The sequence below is a fragment of the Hippocampus comes genome, unplaced genomic scaffold (assembly GCF_001891065.2).
Source record: "Hippocampus comes isolate QL1 unplaced genomic scaffold, H_comes_QL1_v1.1 scaffold156, whole genome shotgun sequence".
Lineage (NCBI taxonomy): Eukaryota > Metazoa > Chordata > Actinopteri > Syngnathiformes > Syngnathidae > Hippocampus > Hippocampus comes.
In genome coordinates, this window is record NW_017805744.1 from 1,172,968 (window position 1) to 1,194,814 (window position 21,847).

Below are 21,847 nucleotides of genomic sequence, written 5' to 3' on the forward strand. Positions count from 1 at the left end.
TGGTGAAAACCTTATTGCAGGTTCAAAATGACCCCAGAGGTAACTCCGTAATGTTTCTTATTGAGTCATAAATTTTCCCTCAAGTCGTTTTCCCTCAGGGGTTTAAGTTCTTGATGCTGCTCGCTAGTGGTTGTTGGCGTCATTGCAGCGTTCTCTTTTATATCAGAAGACCTGGCAAAACAATAAACGGAGGCAGCAGAAGTTATCACACTCTGTATCGAAGTAGAAGTACAACTATAAAAGACTCTTATAAGTAATGATTTGCTGATTCAGCTCTTGGACTTCAATAAAAAGAAAAAAAAGTAGGGATTATTTAATGTACTTGTGTACAAAAGTAAAAATGCATTTTGCTAGTTAAGGACGGCTGGGATCGGCTCCATCACACCCACGAGCCTCGTGAACATAAGCGGATCAGATAATGGATGGATGGATATACAATACAGTGGGGTCTTGAGAAATGTGTTTAATTCATTCCATGACCTTCTTCCACTACTACTATAAGTGACTCAGTAAGATGCTCTAAATAAGAGTTTCTGCAGAGCATAAAGATGATATGCTTATGAGTATTTTTATATTATCTCTTTACATGTGTTGCTCCACTGTTTGTCCGTCTGCCCGTCCACTAACTACATCATAGAATTTGTATTTAGAGTATGTAAAGACCTTATTTTTTTCAATGTCTATAAGGAACTAATATATTATTTCAAATGGCATAGTTGGAAGTTTAGTGTCGTATTTATTATCCAGTAAGTGTCGGTTGCTGCATTGCATTAAATATCGACAAAGTGAAGCTTTCTTTGCTCTTTTAAAGTGAAATGAGTGTTGTTCAAGAGTGTCAAACTGTGACATTAGAAACATCACCGAATGTGTGCTTCCGAAAGCCTTGTGGGAACCAACATGATTTAATTAAGAGCTTTGCCATTCAAGCAGGAGTAAGTATCCGCCACTAGTGGCTGCAGGAGGCCACCAAATGGCTGCACAGACAGCAGTTAGTCAGGATGGGATAGATGGAATAAATGAAGCAGTGGAGTTACTGCCGCAGGAATGTGATGGGAGAGGAGGAAGCGGTTAGGAGAGGGAAGGAAAGGGGGGAAGTGGCTTCCCTTAAGGTTGAGGGTCACAGGGTGACTGACAGAACAGGACAAGAGAAAAGATGCTGAGAGCTTTCTTTTAAATGGGTCATCAGAAAGTGGTGACAGTGGAGTGTTGGGATTAGAGCGAGTAGGCTGAAGAAGGTTTAGATTGTGGGGTTATAGGTCAAGTCTTGCACATGGATGAAAAAGGCATACATTTGATGCTGTCACTTGTGTGTTCCAATTTCTATATTCTGCTCTTTTTTGGGAATAATGTTGTAGTGCATGTTTTATCAAAGAAAAGTAGCACTACATTATAAAATATAAATATACAACGGAATAAATGAGAATGGCAAGAAATAAGATGCCAGTATTACTGTGCATTGAAGGAGGCGTGGTCGCTGCCCAGCTCACAACGTATCCGATGTTATGATTCTATTTTTGTTTAGATTTCATTTGATTTTGTTTCCTCGTGTGCTTTTTGTTTTCCTCATATGGTTTGGGTTCAACCTGTTGTCATCCGGGTCCCTTGTGTTAACCAATCAGCTCCCTCAACCCTTTGTATCTTGTCAAGGTGTTCCTTGTTGTCTTGTCAGTTTGTTTGTATTTAGTTCCCCGGTTTTCTTTCCTCCCTGATTTTTTGGGGTCCACTACCATCACGCACACTTGACAACTGACCTGTTAGGCCCATCCCACAGTGATGAGTCCATGCAAAGGGGGACCCACGTTGTCCTTTCGAGCTGAGCCCAGTCCGGCCCCAGACGCTGGCCTTCGAGCGCCGCCTCCAGGCCTGCTTCCAGAGGGAGACCGCGGTAACCCACATCTGGGCAAGGGAAAACCGGATCCATTTTTCATATTCAACATCAAAGGTCTCCGAGCTCTCCTTGGTCTGATCCCTCATGGGTGACCCTGCCAGAGGCATAAAGCCCCAGACAACTTAGCTCCTCGGATCATTGGGACACTCAAACCCCTCCACGACGATGAAGTGACAGCAAGTGAGAGGATATATAAATAATAATAGACAATACATATGCTTTATTAATAATTATGAAAATGATGGAAATCATGTTGAAAATATAATTGATCAACATTACAGCTGAATAAAATTGTTTTAAGAAGTATGCTTTTTTTTTCATGTACACAGACTTTATGAACACCCTGTACAATCAACCAAAATAATAGTAGACGTGTGCATGAACAAGAAAGCATCGAAGGAGGAAATGCTTAATGAGAGAAAGATATAAAAATAAAGAACGAAAACCACAGTGAGTTGCACGTTGAAGCAGACGACGAGGACAGTCGTGTCTGACTCTCAGTGATGTAACTACTTGCCCTTTTCTGCTTCCTGCGGCCGCCTTCATCGGGGCCTCGAGGTCTTTCTGCTTGCTCTGAGCTGTTCCATTATTTGCCTGTTACTCTTCATCGTGCCTGTCTTGTGTGACCACACAACAACAAAGACAAGGACCAAAAAGACAGGGTAGAAGGTCAAAGGCTCACGGTGCACCTGACTATTTTCTGCATTGCTAAGGTTCTGCTCCTTTCATCTCATGACATCTGATAATCGAGATGTGATTACGCATGCAGCTGCTCGCTTTCAAACTATCACTTAGATCAGCATCGGCATGACTGGCCAGTTCTTGAATGCTACTCTAATATTAACAGGACACTGGGTGCATGAAGTGGTGTGGAGTTGGGGAGGGTGGGGGTTGAAGATAACCAATACTCTGGGACCTGACTTAAAATTGACAAAGTTTCTTTGGAAGTAGAAAAACATCCAAGTCTAATGGACAAACAGTCTGGAGTCCGAGCAGGTCTCGTCCCATCTGACACACATGATTTGCTTTCGTGGGCCACCTAAATTGGCGTGGCTGATCTCGCCACAGGGCCTTGAGTTTGACACTTGTGACTTTACTTGAATGATCTGAGTGAGCTGAATTTACTAAATATTTGTTGTCAGTGAGGTTTTTTTTAATAATAAATAACAGTACTCTTTTGCCCAGAGTATTAATATCATGAATACTCATAGATTTGCGCATTTTATGAAACAAAATAATATAAAATAAATTAGAAAAAAGTGCAATTAACAACAAAAGTAAGAATCATCATCATCATCATTTTTGTGCCTTATCCCAACAACCCTTTATCTGCATTATTATATTCTTTTAAAGTGACTTTTGACTTAATGGTCTGTATTGTTAGGCATGAAATGTTTTCCATTTGAAGGCAGTGTGGATTAAATAACAGGTGACAGCTTTACATTGAGGATGACATGCAAAATGCTTTAAAAGGCTTGACTACTGTATTTGCATGGAGTTGCACGAGATCACAGCCATTATGGCCACTCTTGTACCTTGCCGCTTTTTCCCCCCATTTTGTTCCACCGGGAGCCCTCTAACTGGAATCAGCGCAGCCTCCGATTCCCAGACCCCTGACAACAACCTTGACTGACCTGCCTTCCCAACAACAAAACTAATTGCCCTTAAAATTGAGGACAGAGCAATTTCACTGGTGGTCACATTCGTGGTTGCTGACCTTCCAGCTGCAAACGTGCGAAGATTCTTCTTGCTGCCAGGAATGCAGCGGAGCAGGAGCTTACATTGCATCGGAATCGCTGATCTAGTTGTCACATGAGACTAGTGTGACACTAACATTTGTCTGATGTGATGGAGCAGCAAACACTGTGTCAAATTTAATACAAGTGCCTCTCGTGTGCATATCCTTACATTGTTAGTGGATGCAACATGTTGGCTTTGACCTCGGGGTTATCCAGAGCAGAGCATACTAACTGCCAGGGAATGTTACAAAAAAATAAGTCCTTGTCACTTCCTGTTTTGTCCTCCAGTCTCCTTGCATGCATGGAGACTGAAGACAACTGCAGAGTTGTCGCATACATTCACAGATGTACTGGATTCATTTAACAGTATGTTTATTATCGTGCTTGGAATTTGAAGTGGTATAGACGAGTGCACCGAGTTTAGCAAAAGTTATTGCATTAAATTTAGGGAGGTCACAGCATGCGCCGACATTGACTTGCAGATACTGAAATAGTGCTTATTGCGTTCATACAGGTCAACTGCAAGATGAAGGCATGTGACGTGGGCAACTGGAGAACCCTTTGCGTCTGTGTGTGTGTAATTTAATAGCACCCCTCCCCCCCCAATAGTGACAGGGGTGTTATAAAAATATTTTTAAGATGATAAATATTGTAATTCATCAATGTACTGATTTCTACATGATTCAGTGACTGTCCTACACTGCCATCATATTTTTGAAGGGAATGCGATGACATCCACCACACATGCCCGCGAAGTGCCCAATCTGTCTCCCTGCATGTCAATCAAATACACCAACATCTCTTTACATCACCTGTGCCAGGAATTAGACGTAGTTTTACCAGGCCCTATTTTTTTAGGCAGGTGCCCCTGTGCTCGGCGTAAAAACGGCCGCATCTTCATTTCGATGCCGGCTTAAGTCTAGTCCACCGTGTTTGGGGCTGCGTTGCGTCTCTCTTGGGATTCCGACGCATGGAGCTGCCTCGCTCTCGATGCACATGATAATTTGATCGCAGAATGTAGACTGTGTTTATCTTAAAAATGGACGCATCTTAATTTTCCTGCTGGGTTAAGTCTAGTATAACATGTTTGTGAATTTGGTTGACACTCACGCTCCGGGGACCGAAGGCGTTTTGTATTTACACGCCCCCCTGCGCATCTGCAAATGCGGTTATTAAAAAGGAAACTGTTAGGGAGGGGCCTGCCAGGCAGCCTCCTCAGCCAGGGTGCTTTGCACCTCACACCTGATACTCGCCAGCTCATCACCCACTTGTAGCCCATCTGCTCGTTTAGACTGGTATAAGTTGGCTCCCAAACCTTTCCTCAGTGCAAGTTTGTGCCGTCACCACCTGTAGTGAGCTCTGTTGGCATTGCCTGCAGTTTTTGTTTCCTGTGTGGACATTTCCCCGTGGGTTCTTCATGCTTCTCCCTGAGTGACATTGCAAAGACTCTAATGAACAATGCCAAGTGTTGGCTTCCACCATACCTGCCTGTTGTCGTGCAATTGGGGTCACATACAAACCCGAACAGTGACTAGATTTTAGACTCGGCCGGCACCAAAAGTAAGATGTGCCTGTTTTTATGCCGAGCACATGGACGGTGGCCTACAGAAATTGTGTTTTGTCGTGTGTTTTTGGATTACTTAGGATGAAACAGTATACAGGACTGCTCTTCATTATGTCCATGGTTGGCTTGGAATCTCATTTTAAAGCTAAATGCAGGTTTAGCATATGCGATACACTTCGACATAACATATACCTATTGAAGATTTCCATGTCAGACATTAACAAAGCAACTCCTTAATTGTTCAGTAAGGAGACACAATAGGCGAGCCATGAATCCAATGCAGTTTTGCATAGTGCCCCAATGCAATTATCGCTTTCCATTATTTGATTGGGATGGATAGTGCAGCCTGCACAGCTCTATTACAGAGCTGCTAATGCTTTAAGCTGCCCAAGAATTGCAGTTTGCATAAAATCAATTAAGTGCCTAAATGGGTCATTTCCAGTTTAGCTATTCGTGTATGCAGGTCGGAGTACTCTCTCATAGCGCAGTTAAGTAGTAAAAAACAAAACAAAAAACAACCTTTATGTTTGAGATAAACACAAAAAAAGTTATATACAAGAAATCATAATAAACTAAATTGTTACTCAGTCCAATAACATTCACGGATTCCAACCATTTAAATGCACATATTACAGTGGAACGTGAAATAAAACAGTCCTGAAACGCTCCCAATGACACTTACTTGGAATCTGTGCGATGTGTTAGTTACTTCCTCATGGTTCCAAACTTCTCATAAGGTTTTATGGAAATCGGGTGGACAACTAGTTTGTCGCGCACGCAAACGCAACCATGTTGGTAGAAAAACACCAACAGACGCACGCAACTCCAAATGCGTAACGCTTTCTTGAGCATTTTAACAGACCCCTGGGCGTCCTCGGGCATTATTTGGAAACCGTGACTGCGAACTTACCACCTCTGAGTCACGATGGCTGTGAGAGAGAGAGAAGAGATAGGGAGAGAGACAGAGAGAGAGAGAGAGAGCGACCCAAGGAGGGAGGGAGTGATCGAGAAAGAAGGGGAGGCGCCGAAGTTGCCTGGTCAAGCGCACCGCGAGTCCAAACCTCTCCTTCGCGGCGCGTAAAAGAAAAATGCTTCTTTAATCTAAAGCGTGGCTGGATTCCCCTATTAGATCACTGACAGGACATCAAATCAAATCCCGAAGAACGTCCCAGATTGCCCGATGCATCCATGAGTCTTCCCGGGAAAACAAGCGTCGTTCTCCTGCTGGTCCTCATGACAGCGCAAGGTAAGCGCACTGGGTGGTGGTGCACTCACATTGCAAAAACAACCCCCAAAAGTAGCAATTTACACGCATGTCACTGCTTCGAGTGAATTTGTAAAGAATTGGCTCCATGGTTGGAGTCGGTTTTAGTTGTGTGGAAGCAAAGTGAGGAAATTGCGCATTCATGTCCAATCCAAATAACCCATTCTTTGTAGAGGGGGAAGATAAAGATAGTGTAGCTGGAAAACAAAACTTTAACAGGATGCTATAGATACGGGGATGAGAAAAGACAAGGAGCCCATCAGTTGATGCATCACAAATCAATTGAAGGTAAAGCATTTATATAATATTTATCATGGGGTTGGAGTGGAAATACTGTATGAGAAACAAGTCACTGTGATGCAGTGAAAAGGCTTGTAAAATTCCATGATACTGTAGTTTCAAGTTTTCCATGGGAATCAATGGTCATTTATGGGAATAAAGAAGGAATTTAGTCAATTGAAGGTCTGCTGTTGATGTTTCCCTCGTGTTGTTGGGGAAATATAAAAACCACAAAAAAAAAAAAAATCAGGAAACACTTGGAGTCACATTGTGCAATTTAAGTGTTCCCTTTATTTTTCTTAGCAGTATATTTTAGCATCGTCCTGACTAAAACAACCCGATTCCATGCAAGTACAGTGGTATCTTAACTTGTGACTCGACCAATGTATGAGTTTTTCAAGTTATGAGCCATTGCTTTGTGGCGTCGGCCCAAATTTTGTGTTACTACACCGACTCTCGAGTGAAGCGGAAAAAATTACTATTGAGTAATTGAGGTGGGGTGGCCCGGTGGTCCAGTGGTTAGCACGTTGACCTCACAGTGCAGAGGTACCGGGTTCAATTCCAGCTCCGGCCTCCCTGTGTGGAGTTTGCATGTTCTCCCCGGGCCTGCGTGGGTTTTCTCCAGGGACTCCGGTTTCCTCCCACATTCCAAAAACATGCACCGCAGTCTGATTGAACACTCTAAATTGTCCCGAGGTGTGAGTGTGAGCGTGGATGGTTGTTTGTCTCTGTGTGCCCAACGATTGGCTGGCAACCGGTTCAGGGTGTCCCCCGCCTACTGCCCGAAGACAGTTGGGATAGGCTCAAGCACCCCCTGTGACCCTTGTGAGGATAAGCGGATCGGAAAATCAATGAATGAATGAATGAGTAATTGAGGTACTCTAATACCCTCACATTTGGACAAGGGGAGCTCTTTATTTTGCATGGATGTCTGCCGATGACAAAATGAAATGTTAGCATTTATTCTTGAATATGATGTCTTGCAATTCAATTACACTCAATATCTAGTTAATTCCTTTTTACATTCCCATGGAAAGGTTTAGATTTGGAATATTTCCAAAATAACCCATGGAAATTTCCAGAAACATTCCATCCATTTTCAATTCTAGTTCTAATCTAGCAGTTGCAAAGCCAGAAATGTTTCAATGCGGTGGCCAGGATGATATAAAACCTCGTTGAGTATTTGCGATATTGTGCACACACCCATCCTTCACATTCTTGTAACAACTTCTGATCGATGGCTTGTTCGTTCTAATGAGAGGGAAAGACCATAGTGACACAAAAATCTCTTAATTCTTCACAATTTTAAACATCATTTTTTTTGTTGTTGTTGCTGTTTTTTTATCGTTTTGCTCCTGTTGGTATTATGAGTGTATGTGCAAGATTGGTATATGTGTGTCGTCTATTTGAAGAAACCGGGACTGTGGGTGTTATGATAAGCAGTGACTTCTCAACCACGTTGTTTGCTTTCTATGATATAAAAATAAGAATTTGGCTGATATTAACTGCAAGAATAATATGTTCTCTACTAAAGCAGATCCTTTTAAAATTTGTCTTCACATCAACTGTGATTTTGCTGTGTATCAAGAGGTTTAAGAAGGTTCTCAAGGGGTCATTCATGTGAAAATGGCAGAAAAGTCACCGGTGTCAAAGTCTTCCTCTTGGTGTGGGGGTGACCAGAGAGTGACAAGAAGTGGCCATAGCCCCCCTTGGCCACAACGTAGCTCTGCCCCTGCAATCCAGTGCAAACTGAGACTTTGTTATTTCCATTCTCTCTGGCAGTTGTACATGTTTTATGCATGCCCTCATTCAGATGCAACCACCCTCAATGTTATGGACAGTGAGTAGAGATATACACATCTATACCTCAATGCCCGAAGCTACTTTGCAGCTTATCGTTTCTATAAAACACATGAATACAAACACAGCTGATGTTGATGCGATCTGCAGGGATGTGGGTCCCCGTGCAAACGCACAAGCCAGAGGTCATTGTTAGGCAGAGGAATGAAGCCCTCAATGTGAAAGCGATGTTGTGTTGCTTGACGGAACTTTTTGTGTTGAACAATCTTCTAATGTTCTCTAAACTGGATGATTTGTATTTCACTTCGGGATGCTTAATAGATCCTTCCACACACTGGATGGCCATTCATTTACCATTGGATTAGTTCAGCGTTAGCGTCTGCTCCTTGCTCCCTGTGAGTGCTTTCATTTTATATTCGTGTTTGGTTGTTTTTCAATTTCAATTCATGACTGAAAGTGCATCGGCAGCTGTTACTCAAAAACATAGGTGTATCGAATAAATATTTGATATTTTGAAGTGGACATACCCAGACCTTCTTTGTCTGAATAATGATGACTTTGCAGAGCCAATATGTTCCTTTTAGCTTCTTTCATTTGATGTCTTGGCAACTCACGTTGAACAGTACATGCAGGAAAAAAGTAATTTTGTCAGAACAAACATTAGTTGTAGTAGTAGGAAGTAAGTGTATTTTATATTTATCACATTCATTTTGGCATGGAATGTATTCTGTTGGTTTAAATTAGTCACTAAGGTGGTCCATGATTTCTAATATTCGTGGTTCCACCAGATTTTTTTGTGTGCTTTAAATTTAAATAACTACTTTAGTCATGAGTTCCTCAAGTGACTCCCCAGAGGGCCATTTCAGTATTTCAGAAGTGGTATTTTAATTTCCTGAATTTCATTCAATTTAGTTAAGTGAAGCTAAGTTCCCAGGAGATGATCTTCTCTTGTGAATAGAAAGTCCACCGCATAATGAGCATCTTTCCAGATGATATAAATGGTACATGCATTAACATTCTTAAGTAGCAATAATGTTAATTTTGGTATTCTGACCGCTTCAACAGCGCTTTTTCAGCCTGTCACTCAAACTCTGCAGGGTGTGACATAGCTACTGCATCTGTTGGGAATCGCTGGTCATGCTAAATACCTCTGGTTTTAAAAGTTGCAGCCAAAAGATTCAAAGTCTTCCCCAAGAAAGAAGTGCAGCACAGAGATAAGAAGTACTTTGGTTCTTATGAATGTTTTGTTATGTGCAAATATTTTTAAGCTTTTCACTTTCAAAGACCCAAGCAGAAATAAATATAATGTCCCCCACCCCACCCTTCGCGAGCAGTGCGAAATACTTCACATTGTCACACTGAAGTCGTTGTGTGCAAGTCATTGAATCACACACAGCCTTGAACTTGATGCACGTGGATCGACTCCTCTCTTATCTTCATACTGACAGTCGTCGCAGTCTTCTTGGTTATTTGGGTTAAAACCTGGAACACCCTCCCCACCCCCCGAAAAAAAAAAAACAGGATTCTGCCCTTTCCTTCTTTCCCCAATCCCTCGATGGCTAGGATGATTCTGAACTGGACTGTGTGTACCTGTAATAGCCTGAAGAAACCCACACAGGAACTCACAGTGGGGGGTCTGAATTGTGCGCTGCACAGGATATTGTCTCCTGTCATCCATGATCGGATAATTTGTGAACAGAAGAGATGAAACGCTGAACCTGCAGTCAGTAGCATCAAGCAGTTTCTGTAGAATAATCGGACTCTGGTGGCTTGGAGGTGTGCGGCACAAAGCGCTAATATTCGATGCAGTTATGACATTCAAAAAAGTGAGTTGGCCTGTGGGTTGGTGGTGGTGCACATCAGCACATTTTGAAGATGAGACGGTGTCTTAAGGTTTCGGATTTAGTGATTGAAATCAGCTGAATTGCATAATATGTTTTAGCGGCCCACAGCCATTTGCCTGATGAAGCAGCTTAGAGGGATGTCCGGCCAAACTGGCATGAAACTGATTTGTTGTGGGTTTTGGGCTTGACCCTTTATCTTCATGTACCGTGTTTTTTTTTTTTTTTTTTTTGGGGGGGGGGGGCTTGTTAGTACTGTAACAAAATAGATATGTCTAGCTGGCTGGTCAAATTTAAAGAAGCAGAATACAACAGAAGGCTATATAAATTATTCATTCATTCATTCATTCATTTTCCGAACCGCTTCATGCTCACTAGGGTCGCGAGGGGTGCTGGAGCCTATCCCAGCTGTCTTCGGGCAGTAGGCAGGGGACACCCTGAACCGGTTGTCAGCCAATCGCAGGGCACACAGAGACGAACAACCATTCGCCCTCACACTCGCACCTAGGGACAATTTAGAGTGTTCAATCAGCCCGCCATGCATGTCTTTGGAATGCGTGAGGAAACCGGAGTACCCGGAGAAAACCCATGCAGGCCCGGGGAGAACATGCAAACTCCACACAGGGAGGCCGAAGCTGGAATTGAACCCGGTACCTCTGCACTGTGAAGTCGACGTGCTAACCCCTGGACTACCGGGGCCGCCCCCATATAAATTAAATAAATAAAAATAATTTGAACAAATCACTTTGATACTGTTAAACATTATCGCAACAATTATTTGGTGTGAAAGCAAACTTGTGTTGAGCAACATGGCTGGAGCACTGCTTTACGCGCCCAGACAGTAAAATCACCTTTGGCTTTTGATTCTCCCTTTTGAGCAGCTTTGTTTCCACAAAGCCTGTATGGCTTGGATGTGCTTGCAAAGAGATGTCTCCTTGCATCACAGCGTCACCAAGCGTGTTTGCTCTTCTGCCAGACTTAAATGTTCCCGTGTGTTTGATGCGAGCACGAAGCTCTCTGGTTTCCCTCCCAGATGTAATAAAGTTGCATTGAAGTCTGACATGCAATCAGTGAGAAGGCGTGTGGTTGCGCGTGGCTTAAGGCTCATGCGGGGGGCTGTTGGATCTCCTTATCACGATTGCCTTATGACTATTGCCACTGAGGCCCCTCATCCCGCTCCCCCCACACTCATGCCACTTCCATACACACATTCTGAATTACAACTGCACGCAGAAGCAGAGGTCTCACTCTACCACCTATGGATGGGATTAATTTCATTATGCCCCTTACAACATGAACACACACACTGCCAGTGCTGCATTTGAGACTTGTGGGATGTCTGGCAATTTGGAATTTAGAAGGTGCGGTCTCAAAGCCTCCCGGTCAAATATAAGCAAGAAACTTGGCTGACTCAGGTGTAACGTTATCTTTGCTTTGTTTGTTAAAAGACAATTTCATTATAAACCTACTTTTTTTTTTTTTTTGCAGTCTCTGTATTTTTTTTTTTTTTGCAAATATGTAACATAATGGTCAATCAACAGACTGATTTCAATGCAAAGCACATTTCTCAAATGGTCCGATTGATTACACATTTCAGAAGCCCGGTTGTTTGCAGGGAATCGGGACTGAGCTCTATTGCAAAAAGGAAAAGAATGTAAATAATGCCCACCCCGCTCCATAAAGCTTTATGAGACACCTCAGCATGGTCGCAAAGTGCCGGTACTACTTATGTCAAAATAAAACTCATCAATTTACTTCACCATGGATCCTTGCCACCAAGATGTCAATAGATGCCAACAAAGCACTACTCATTTTGTCCAAAGGAAACACCTTCCACATAGTTTCTTGCTAACAAAATGCCACGAGATGTCAGCAAAGCATGACTTTTGTCAAAATGAAGCTCCTCAATCAATTTCAACATTGTTCCTTGGCACTACGATGTCCCAACATGAAGGCAAAGCAATACTTCTATTGTACAACAACAGCAAATAATAAAGTTTTTCAGCAAACAAGCGTTCCCCCAAAAAGTAAAATCCGTTTGGATCAACTTCTACTGTGAGTGACATTCCATTCCAATATTCCGAGACCTAGGTAGGACTTTCTCCAAGGGATTAGACAACAGCCGATCAATGTCAGCCTGAATTTTTGTAGTCCACATCCGCAATGATGATGAAGACCGGCTGTATCACAATGGCCGTTCCCGGTTGTAATTTAGCACCCACTTATCGTGTCAGCTCACGCCCATGTGAACACTGATGATTCGCTAATGTTGTGTGTAATCACCTCCCCTGTTTTGACCGCACTGCAGACACGAGAAGACATTAGCAGCGCTCACTCCATTAGCTGCAGCTGCCAGTGCAACACGTTCTCGTACCAAGATGTCGATTCTCACACTTTGAATTTGTAATTCTCAAATCGGCAGGACAATTGTGTCTCAAACGTCACACAGGCTTTAGTGGTTCACGTCACTTTAACCCTGTGGGCCCTTTTGCATTAGGTTTCGATATTACCAATGGTAAGTTTATTTATACATGGATGACAGTTTAGAATGGTAAACAAAACGTGGTTATAAAAATAATGCAGCAAATGAATGTGTGTGTGTGTGTGTGTGTGTGTGTGCGCGTGCGGCGCGCGCACACACACACACACACACACACATGCGCGCGTTTTCCAGCCGAAAGGAAAATTAGAAGCCCATCATATCAGAGGCTGACCAGCATCCCAGAATGTCTTGTCTGACCTTAGCGGTCCCAATGTACAATCTTAAATCTATCCTTGTGGGGTTCCAATAACTACAATAGAACAGTAATTACAAAATGATAGCCTGCAGTATCTCATACAAATGTAAAAGGCCCAAAAGGTCATGATAATGTGATGATTGCTAATTGCTGATGTCAACAAAAGCACCACCCCTTTTCCAAAATGTTCCTAGTTTTCTATTTCTCATGGCAACAGTGTGCAATGAATATGACAGGTTTGATGACCTTGTAATGTTTTGACCTTCGCTTAGTCATGTTTGGCTTTGTCCATCATAAGATGGTTCTGTGTTGTGTTTCTGACCCAAATGCCCTTCCCCTCTCCCTCGTGCTGTGCTCCCACTTCACATTTTACCTGCAGGGCTTCTTGGCTCTCTGTCTGCCCCCCTCATCCAACACATCTCTCTGTGTTCACTGGAGATGAAACACTCAAAAAAAATGTACATCTGTCTTTTTCTGTGTCAAGTGTTAGTCTCTTGCCTGATCCGACCTTGCTTATTGTTTGACTTCACCTCACTTACGTGCCTTGTTTTGCCAAGTTGATATATGGAATTTAGGGAGGTAAAGTGGAGGGAACAAACAAAACGCACACTTTGCTTAAAATTCATAAATATATTTGTACATATGATACAAAAACTTTCTGTGTACAGAAAGTGACCTGCTGATTTTGTTTCCTTCAGAAACACAAATAAAGGGTAATTTTTCTGGTTATGATTTTTCTGTCAATTACAGTATTTGATGGTTCAGGCTTGACAGAGTTCAAACAAACAACACCCTACATTTTCTTTCCAAACATATTTTAGCTTTGAGACATCTCGTCTGTGTGTGTTAAATTAACGTTCGCAGTGAATCAGACATCAACTCCCACATCCTCAGAGATGAAAGCGCGCAAAGCAAGAGGCCACTGAATTTCATGCATCACTGAAACAAAAATCGATGTTGTTTGAGGTAGAGGTGAGAGAACGTGTGTGGCACACACCGACACACAAAAACACACACACACGCACTGTCAACCGTGTATTATTGGCGGGTAATTAGTTTCTTCAGAGTGTCCAGCACTTGCTCCAAGCCTCATCCTGTTAAGCACATGCCTGATCAAAGAGCCTCCCACAGGCTTTGGCTCTTTGGGCTCCTGGAGCCATGAGATATGGAGGCACACTGGCTAATTCTCAATCACTGTGGCTATTTGAGGCCGAACACGCGTGACTGCTCAACTGGTTTTCAGTCGCCAGAGAACAAAGACTTTGTCACGTTGTCATCGCGGTCACGTCTGTTACTCTCAGGCTCATTTTGAGGAGCAAAAATGTCTGTGGTTATTCAGTCAAGTCAATCTTGAGAAATATGAGCAAGTTTCATGAGGTGAAAAGAAACCATTTACACGTAAGTGTGGATTAGTAAATGCACAATTTTCCACGAACCGGTTTCATTCATGCATATGTTTTCTGTAGCACTTGCCCACATGAGGGTCATGGATTAGTTGGAGCATATCTCTGCTGACTTTGGGCAAGATAGGTCGGGTACAACCTGGACTGGCGCTCAGTCACAGTGAGCTGTTATGAAATCTTGACAGAACATCTAAAGTCATGAATGTTTTACCACCGACCGTGTTGCTGTCACACGTGCCTCCATGAACACACTTTTGGAGTTGCACAAACCAAACCTTTCCTTTTAAAAGCCTGAAACAATATACCACTGTGTTGCATGTGGTAAAAGTTGGACACAGGCTCAACAGTGGCTAAAGGTTATAATCGTTTTTGTTTTTTTTAATTGCTACTTATGTTCTTTGTGGATGAGGGAATAATGAGAATCAAAGTTCCAGTGTAAGAAAAAAGAAACAGCCCAAACGCATTTTTCAACAGTGAACACAAGGTCGAATTAATTGACTGATGATAATTGCTCTGCTCTCTCCTCACCCAATTAGAGGCTTAGGCAAGGTTGTGGGAGTGCACGGACTGTAAGCAGGTACCAGGAATTGAGATTGTGAAAGTGTCTCAGGAGGGCGACTGTTTCATTACTCCAGAAGACTCAGCTCGCCTCCGCGTTGACCCCAGGAAACTTTTGGAAAGCCATTTTACCATGTGCCAACTTTTCCCGGATGCAAAAATAGAAAAAAGTGTCAAACCTCCATAACCGTAAATTCAGTATACCTTACATTATACATTATATTCTTTCGGGTGAAACACTGTTTCATTTGTGTCCCATTCCAATTAGCATATGCTAAAGGGCAGTGAAGTGTGGTGACGTTCATGGCTGGTGAGGCAGTGAGTCGAATTTAGAAATGTATCAGCCAAACAAAGGGGCATCTTTGGAATTAAATTAGCAGCCTTGCAATAGATACTGGGAAACTGTTATTTTCATTGCATGAGAAGGGAGGACTGGAGCAGTCAAAACAAACATGATATATTCAGCATTCTGATGCGTTTAAGCATATAAATTGAGAATATAACATTAATAATTGCTTTCAATGGAAGAAATCATAATGACCGGTCATCGTTTTTTCAAATGAGATGTTTGGGGGCCTGCTGGAAATCTCGGGGCCCCAGGCAATTCCTTGCCTTTGCCTAATGCTTAGTCTGGCTTTGTGTGGCAAAGTACTGTCTGCCTTATCTCATGCCTTTTTTTAAAAAAAAGATCTGCTATTTTATGCGATCAGCAAATATTGGAGATTGAAAGAGAGACAGAAACAAGCCCTTGCCAAAACAAGCCTCCTCGGTTCAGTTGTTGAGAGATTGCGCAATTCCAGGTAAGGTGATGTTGCCTGCTGCCACACTTCATCTCTCTCCCATGTACTGTTTATATTTGGACTGGAAATTCAATTCAGCAGTTACAACTATGAAATCATGGACATTTTGGGATGCCCCCCCCCCCCACCCAAAAACAAATCATGACAAAGCACAGAGCAGAAAATTGAAATTAAACTCATTTCATGTAATCATGAATTGTTCATCTTTTATTTATGCTTTGTGATGCTGGGAAGGCTCTGTCGCCCCTGACCACATGTCCATAACAAAGCAGGTTTACATTCCTGCACAGCGTTAAATTGTAATGCCAATTGTCTCAGCTTTGCCCCTGTCTCACACTTTGATCTTTTGTGGTACACTTCAGATTGAGGTGTCAATAAGGTAACCTTTCCAATAAATCAGCTCCGTTATTTCCCTGGACAGGTCAGAATAGAGGAGAAACACAAGCCAAGAGCCAGATGCGCACACAACAACGCAGCCTTTAATGTCGGATGTTTACATTCTGTCATCATGCGTAGTCCCCAGGACATTAAAGGTACAACTTCTTTATGACTTTTAGAGGCTAAAGTCATAAAGAAGTTGTCTAAACTTTAGACAGCATATAGGCCTCAGTAGACTCAGCTTTATGTGGTGTTTATTAATAGCTATCTATAACAACTATGTTGCTGAACACATGCAATCTATGCAGCACTTTTCCGCACTGCAAATCTACAAAAGGACTAAAGATGATCAGATAAGAATACGATAAATGGGGTTTGAAAATAATATAATACAATCCGTCTTCATTTCACAACAGCTGCAGCTGTCAGAAAGCGCTTTCCAGAACATTTAACACAAAATAACAGTTCAACAGAACACATAACATCGACAATAATACAATTGGAACAATTGTTCCTCCGCACGCCTTGTAGAAGCGGTTATAGATGAAAGAGGAGAGACTCAAAGTCTCCTCTCACGAGGACCTCCCAAAGTGCTTTGGAAGATACTCTATGAAAGCGACATGTTTTATTCATTCTATGGTGAATGTAGCTTTTTGCGCGTACGTACATGGGGTTGTGCTCCAGCTGCCCGATCAGTGAAGCACATTGACCTCCATATATATATATATATATATATATATATATATATATATATATAGTGGTTCATTTTTTTTTTCCACTGTTAGTGCAGCACAGGAAGTACAGGTTGCTGCACTAGGGATGGAGCTGAATTGTGTGTGCATCATTTCTCATCTTAAAAGCCTTGATAGAAGCATCAACCTTGAAGTAATGTGGCTTGATCATTTGTTATTTGCTCACAGTATGCTTGCTTTGATTGACTATCTCGTATTGGTGACACCGAACTGAGGCATAGTCTTTTTCTGTTGCGACCTGACTGAGTCTCACTGCACAATGCAAGGTCAAGGAAGGCATGCTTGGTTGAGTTTGGTGCAGAAGAAGTGATTGCTGACCTCACAAATCATCCATATTTTCCATCATGAATCATGCTGGAGCTAATGGGTTTGGATATGGATGCTGATAACTCTAATGTTGATGACTCATGTTTGTATCAAAATGGAGACTTTGGAGCTTTGTTAGAACACTGGTGCAGTGTGCTGGTGGTGTGAGTGTTCACTGTCCCAAGCGAGGCAACATTTTCTGCTCGGACAGGCGTGAGGGGGTCTGTATGCCATCCCACGCAGCAGTGTTACTCCTGGCACTTTTCCACAATGTGACCTTCAGCCCAGCCTTACAATGTTCATGCATATATGTACACTAGGCCTAAAAGAGTCTAACAGTAGTTTGCTGTATATTTCGGGTGCATAGCAAATATTAACAAACTGTATTTGACAATTCCTGATGGCATGAAGTCATGCAGATTCTGCAGGGGTTGGCTTCAAGGACACTCTCTTTGCAATCCCTCATCGGTGTGGCATCTGTTGACACCATCGTCATTTTTCATTGACTCTTGCAAATCCCGAAGTGAAAGCAGTAATTTATTAAGCTCTATTTCTGTTTCACGTACACATGCTTTAATTTTTATGTGCTATCCATAATTTCCTTTTGTTATTTTTAACAAAGATCATCATCTGCTTCGATCTTTTTCGAAAGGGGAAGCACATTTACGGAGCCAGAATGTAGCGCCTAGTGGAAATCAACATTGACATGATTGGATTTAATGAATGTTCAACAGACCACATACTGTATTCCCATTTAATAAATGCTGTTCAAACTGTTAGTCTTTGAATTTCTTTCATTAGGCTGTTTTGCATCCAAAGCAGAGGACCGTTTATTTCGGAGGTTATTCCGAAGGTACAACCAGTTCATCCGACCAGTGGAGAACGTGTCTGATCCGGTCACGGTGGAGTTCGAGGTGTCCATCTCTCAACTGGTCAAAGTGGTAAAGAGAACCTAAAACATCATTCTGAGAAGAAAAAGCCAAAATGTGTTTTCAAAGGCTATGTAACACTTATTTTCGTTTCAGGATGAGGTGAATCAAATCATGGAAACCAATCTCTGGCTGAGACATGTGAGTCGCACTCATGGGTCACCCCTAATATTCTTCCTGATTATTGACGAGTAATGCTGTGACAAAAAAATTATTTGGGCTATTATTATTTTTTTTCTTCTGCTGTCTAGGTTTGGAATGACTACAAGCTAAGATGGGCACCGGTTGAATATGATGGAATTGAGTTTATCAGAGTTCCATCCAATAAGATATGGAGGCCAGACATTGTTTTATACAACAAGTGAGTTTGAGTCATCACTTTGTCAATGTTTTTATCACCTTTGTTATGACAATGTGTCAGACTACATACCGGAATAGGGAATAGATTACTAAAGGTCCACTGCATGTATTTACGTTGTTGATGCAGCCACTTATAAATTTTGATGTCAATGGCGTTGTACTGAAATGGTAGGGAACACACATTTTCAAGGCTGTCTCATACTCATGAGTGTCGTGTGTTTCATTTTCAATTTTTGACACAGAACAGATTAAACCCTGATTAGATGACATAATACTCTGTTATTGCATGTTTATACTGTCTGCTGAAGAGATTTACCTCACCACGGCACTTTAATAAGCAGGCCTCATTTTCGTATTTAGCTCACCGTGTGCTGACCTTTCCAGTTAAATGTTGTCAAGACCTTTACGTGAAATGACATTTGGGTTTCTTGGGTCTGCTTTCTTGAAGTGCCGTGGGGGATTTTCTGGTGGAGGACAAGACCAAGGCTCTGTTGAAGTTCGATGGTACCATCACTTGGGTTCCTCCGGCGATCTTTAAATCCTCCTGCCCCATGGACATCACCTACTTCCCTTTTGACTACCAGAACTGCTCCATGAAATTTGGCTCATGGACCTATGACAAGGCCAAGATCGACCTGGTGCTCATTGGTTCAAAGGTACGAATGTCTCAAAATGCCATTCTGTGAAACCGATTATCTCGTTTAACATTATATGCCCTTAAAAACAACTTTTGGCTTCCGTTGAATTCAAATTTGTAATGACCTCCTAGGTGAACCTCAAAGACTTCTGGGAAAGCGGAGAATGGGAGATCATTGATGCGCCCGGTTACAAGCACGACATCAAGTATAACTGCTGCGAGGAGATCTACCCAGACATCACGTACTCCTTCTACATCCGCCGCCTGCCGCTCTTCTACACCATCAACCTCATCATCCCCTGCCTTCTCATCTCCTTCCTCACCGTGCTGGTCTTCTACCTCCCATCCGACTGCGGCGAGAAGGTCACCCTGTGCATCTCTGTCCTGCTCTCCCTCACTGTGTTCCTGCTGGTCATCACGGAGACCATCCCCTCCACCTCGCTTGTCATCCCGCTGATTGGGGAGTACCTCCTCTTCACCATGATTTTCGTCACGCTCAGCATTGTCATCACCGTGTTCGTGTTGAATGTTCACTACCGCACCCCCATGACTCACACGATGCCCGAGTGGGTGAGGTCCGTGTTCCTCGGGGTGCTGCCGAGAGTCATGCTGATGAGGCGACCGATTGACCAAGGCGGCTCGTCTATCGCCAGCATCACGGCGGGGACGGGAGGAGGAGGGAGCAGCGGCGGGAACAAGAAGAGAAAGAACAGCGTTGGGAGCGGGTCAGGAAGTGTGAGCGTTGGCGGTATCACAGGCGGCGTGGCGTGTCCACCGCTGGATGGAGGGGCAGGTGGAGGAGGGGCCTCCTCAGTGGGCGGCTCCATGAACTGCATCGAGTACGGCGATATGAACCGCGACAATAAGCGGGATCTAAACAGAAGATGTCCCTACAGAGGCAAGGAGGTCCCAACCCCTGTCCCTCCTTCCAAGGTCCCCCATTCATCTCAGGGCCCTCAGACACAGAGACCCACAGAGTCAGAGCTGCCCAAATTGCCAAGGGCCTTGAACTCCCCCTCTCAAGTGAATGCTGTCGTGGCATTCTCTGTCATTTCGCCCGAGGTCAAGCAGGCCATTGAGAGCGTGAAGTACATCGCAGAGAACATGAGGACTCGTAACAAAGCCAAAGAGGTATGTTCAAATTCAATGCTCAGTTGGTACATCATGTCTTCACACTACTTTAACGTTGCCAATCAAAAACTGAAATGAAAAATGTGACTTCTTATTTTGTTCTTTGTTTTCACACACACGCACGCACGCACGCACGCACACACACACACTTAAATAAATAAAGATTTTTTTTTATCGTATTTAAAAATAAACATCAGAAAAATATGTCACTTTTTCATTTTCTCATTGCCAACTGAAAACAGAACGAGCGAATAAGATACAAATTGTGGACCTTAAAGGCTCAACGTAGTCTGATCTATTTTGTGTATTCATAGTTTTAAACAATTTTACCAATGGAAGTAATAGTTATAGACCAGACTCAATTGCCAATATATACACTTGCTGGTGAATCTGTAGTATACATTTGGCTCAGCTGTTATTGGTCATTATTGTACGATGAGATTAGAGCTTCACTGCTATGGCGGCATCACAAACAAAAGAAAAGTGATGCAGTCACTGTACTGAAGTATCATAAGATTTATTGACAGCTCACATTTTTGGAGACAAAGAGCAGTGCGCAGGTCGCCGGGTCCTTTCAAGTGAATGGGTCCAATCAATTGAATGCGAGTCCCATCTTTTTGTCTGTATTGTTGACAATGTCATCTTTCTGTCGCAACCAGTTGGTTGCTTGACTGACATTGTCTCGTGTGCCGCAGCCCGAGAGAGAAAAATGAATGCATTGAAAGATGTCACATCCCAGTTACCAGAGGTCATGCACACTTGTACAACCACATTCTTTCTGTTGTTTTCATTTCCCGTTTTGAAAAAAAATCATTTCTTTTATTTGAACATATAGAAACAGCAGAAAAAGGATTTTAAATGATATTGCGATCTCATGCTTTTAATATCCGCAAAAAATTCATTTCTTTTATTTTAACATATAGAAACAGCAGGAAAACGTTTTTTAAATGATATTGCGATCTCATGCTTTTAATATCTCAAAAACCTGGCATTTGAGCAGGGATGGGGAGACTTTTTATATCCACTGTACATGTGAAGCCCATATTGTATTTCTCTCAAAGAAACGCCACATTATTTTCAAGAGATTGGGAGCGACCTTTTGATAGCACCCTCTTAAAAGATTTAAGCAACAACAGCACTGAGGCAGTGGACAAACGTATTATCGACTTCTGGTCTAGACCTCCAGTATTAGAGAACCAGAACGATACACACTGAGGCAAATCCCCAGAGTGTCCTTTAGCCTGTGTGTGTCTCTATATTGCAGTGTTAGCATGGGGCTAAATAAAGAGAGTAAAGCTCCCTGTTGAAAGGGCTTCTCCTGTCTCGTCCTCACATTCTGGATGGGCCCGATATGTTTGTTGCTGTGAAGAATAATCATGCAGGCTCCTCTCTGGGCACAACAATAGCATTATGGCCACAACAGCCTTGATCCGATTGTGCGCACCTGAATGATCAAAGTGTATACCGGAGCAAATACGCA

The 21,847-nt window shown here is 42.7% G+C and overlaps 1 protein-coding gene across 2 annotated transcripts in view; it reads left to right on the forward strand.

Moving 5' to 3' along the window:
• Positions 1-4,814: 4,814 nt before the first annotated feature.
• Positions 4,815-21,847, forward strand: part of LOC109524197 (neuronal acetylcholine receptor subunit alpha-3-like) — an 18,192-nt gene continuing 1,159 nt past the window's right edge. The window contains exons 1-7 of one of the 2 annotated variants that reach the window (XM_019883878.1): positions 4,815-5,187; positions 6,321-6,437; positions 18,112-18,251; positions 18,336-18,380; positions 18,491-18,600; positions 19,048-19,255; positions 19,369-20,367. In XM_019883878.1, coding sequence (XP_019739437.1) covers positions 6,380-6,437; positions 18,112-18,251; positions 18,336-18,380; positions 18,491-18,600; positions 19,048-19,255; positions 19,369-20,367 — 1,560 coding nt within the window. In that variant the 5' untranslated portion in view covers positions 4,815-5,187; positions 6,321-6,379. Of the gene's footprint in view, positions 5,188-6,213; positions 6,438-18,111; positions 18,252-18,335; positions 18,381-18,490; positions 18,601-19,047; positions 19,256-19,368; positions 20,368-21,847 lie in introns of those variants that run through there. The other variant, XM_019883877.1, reaches the window with a different exon arrangement.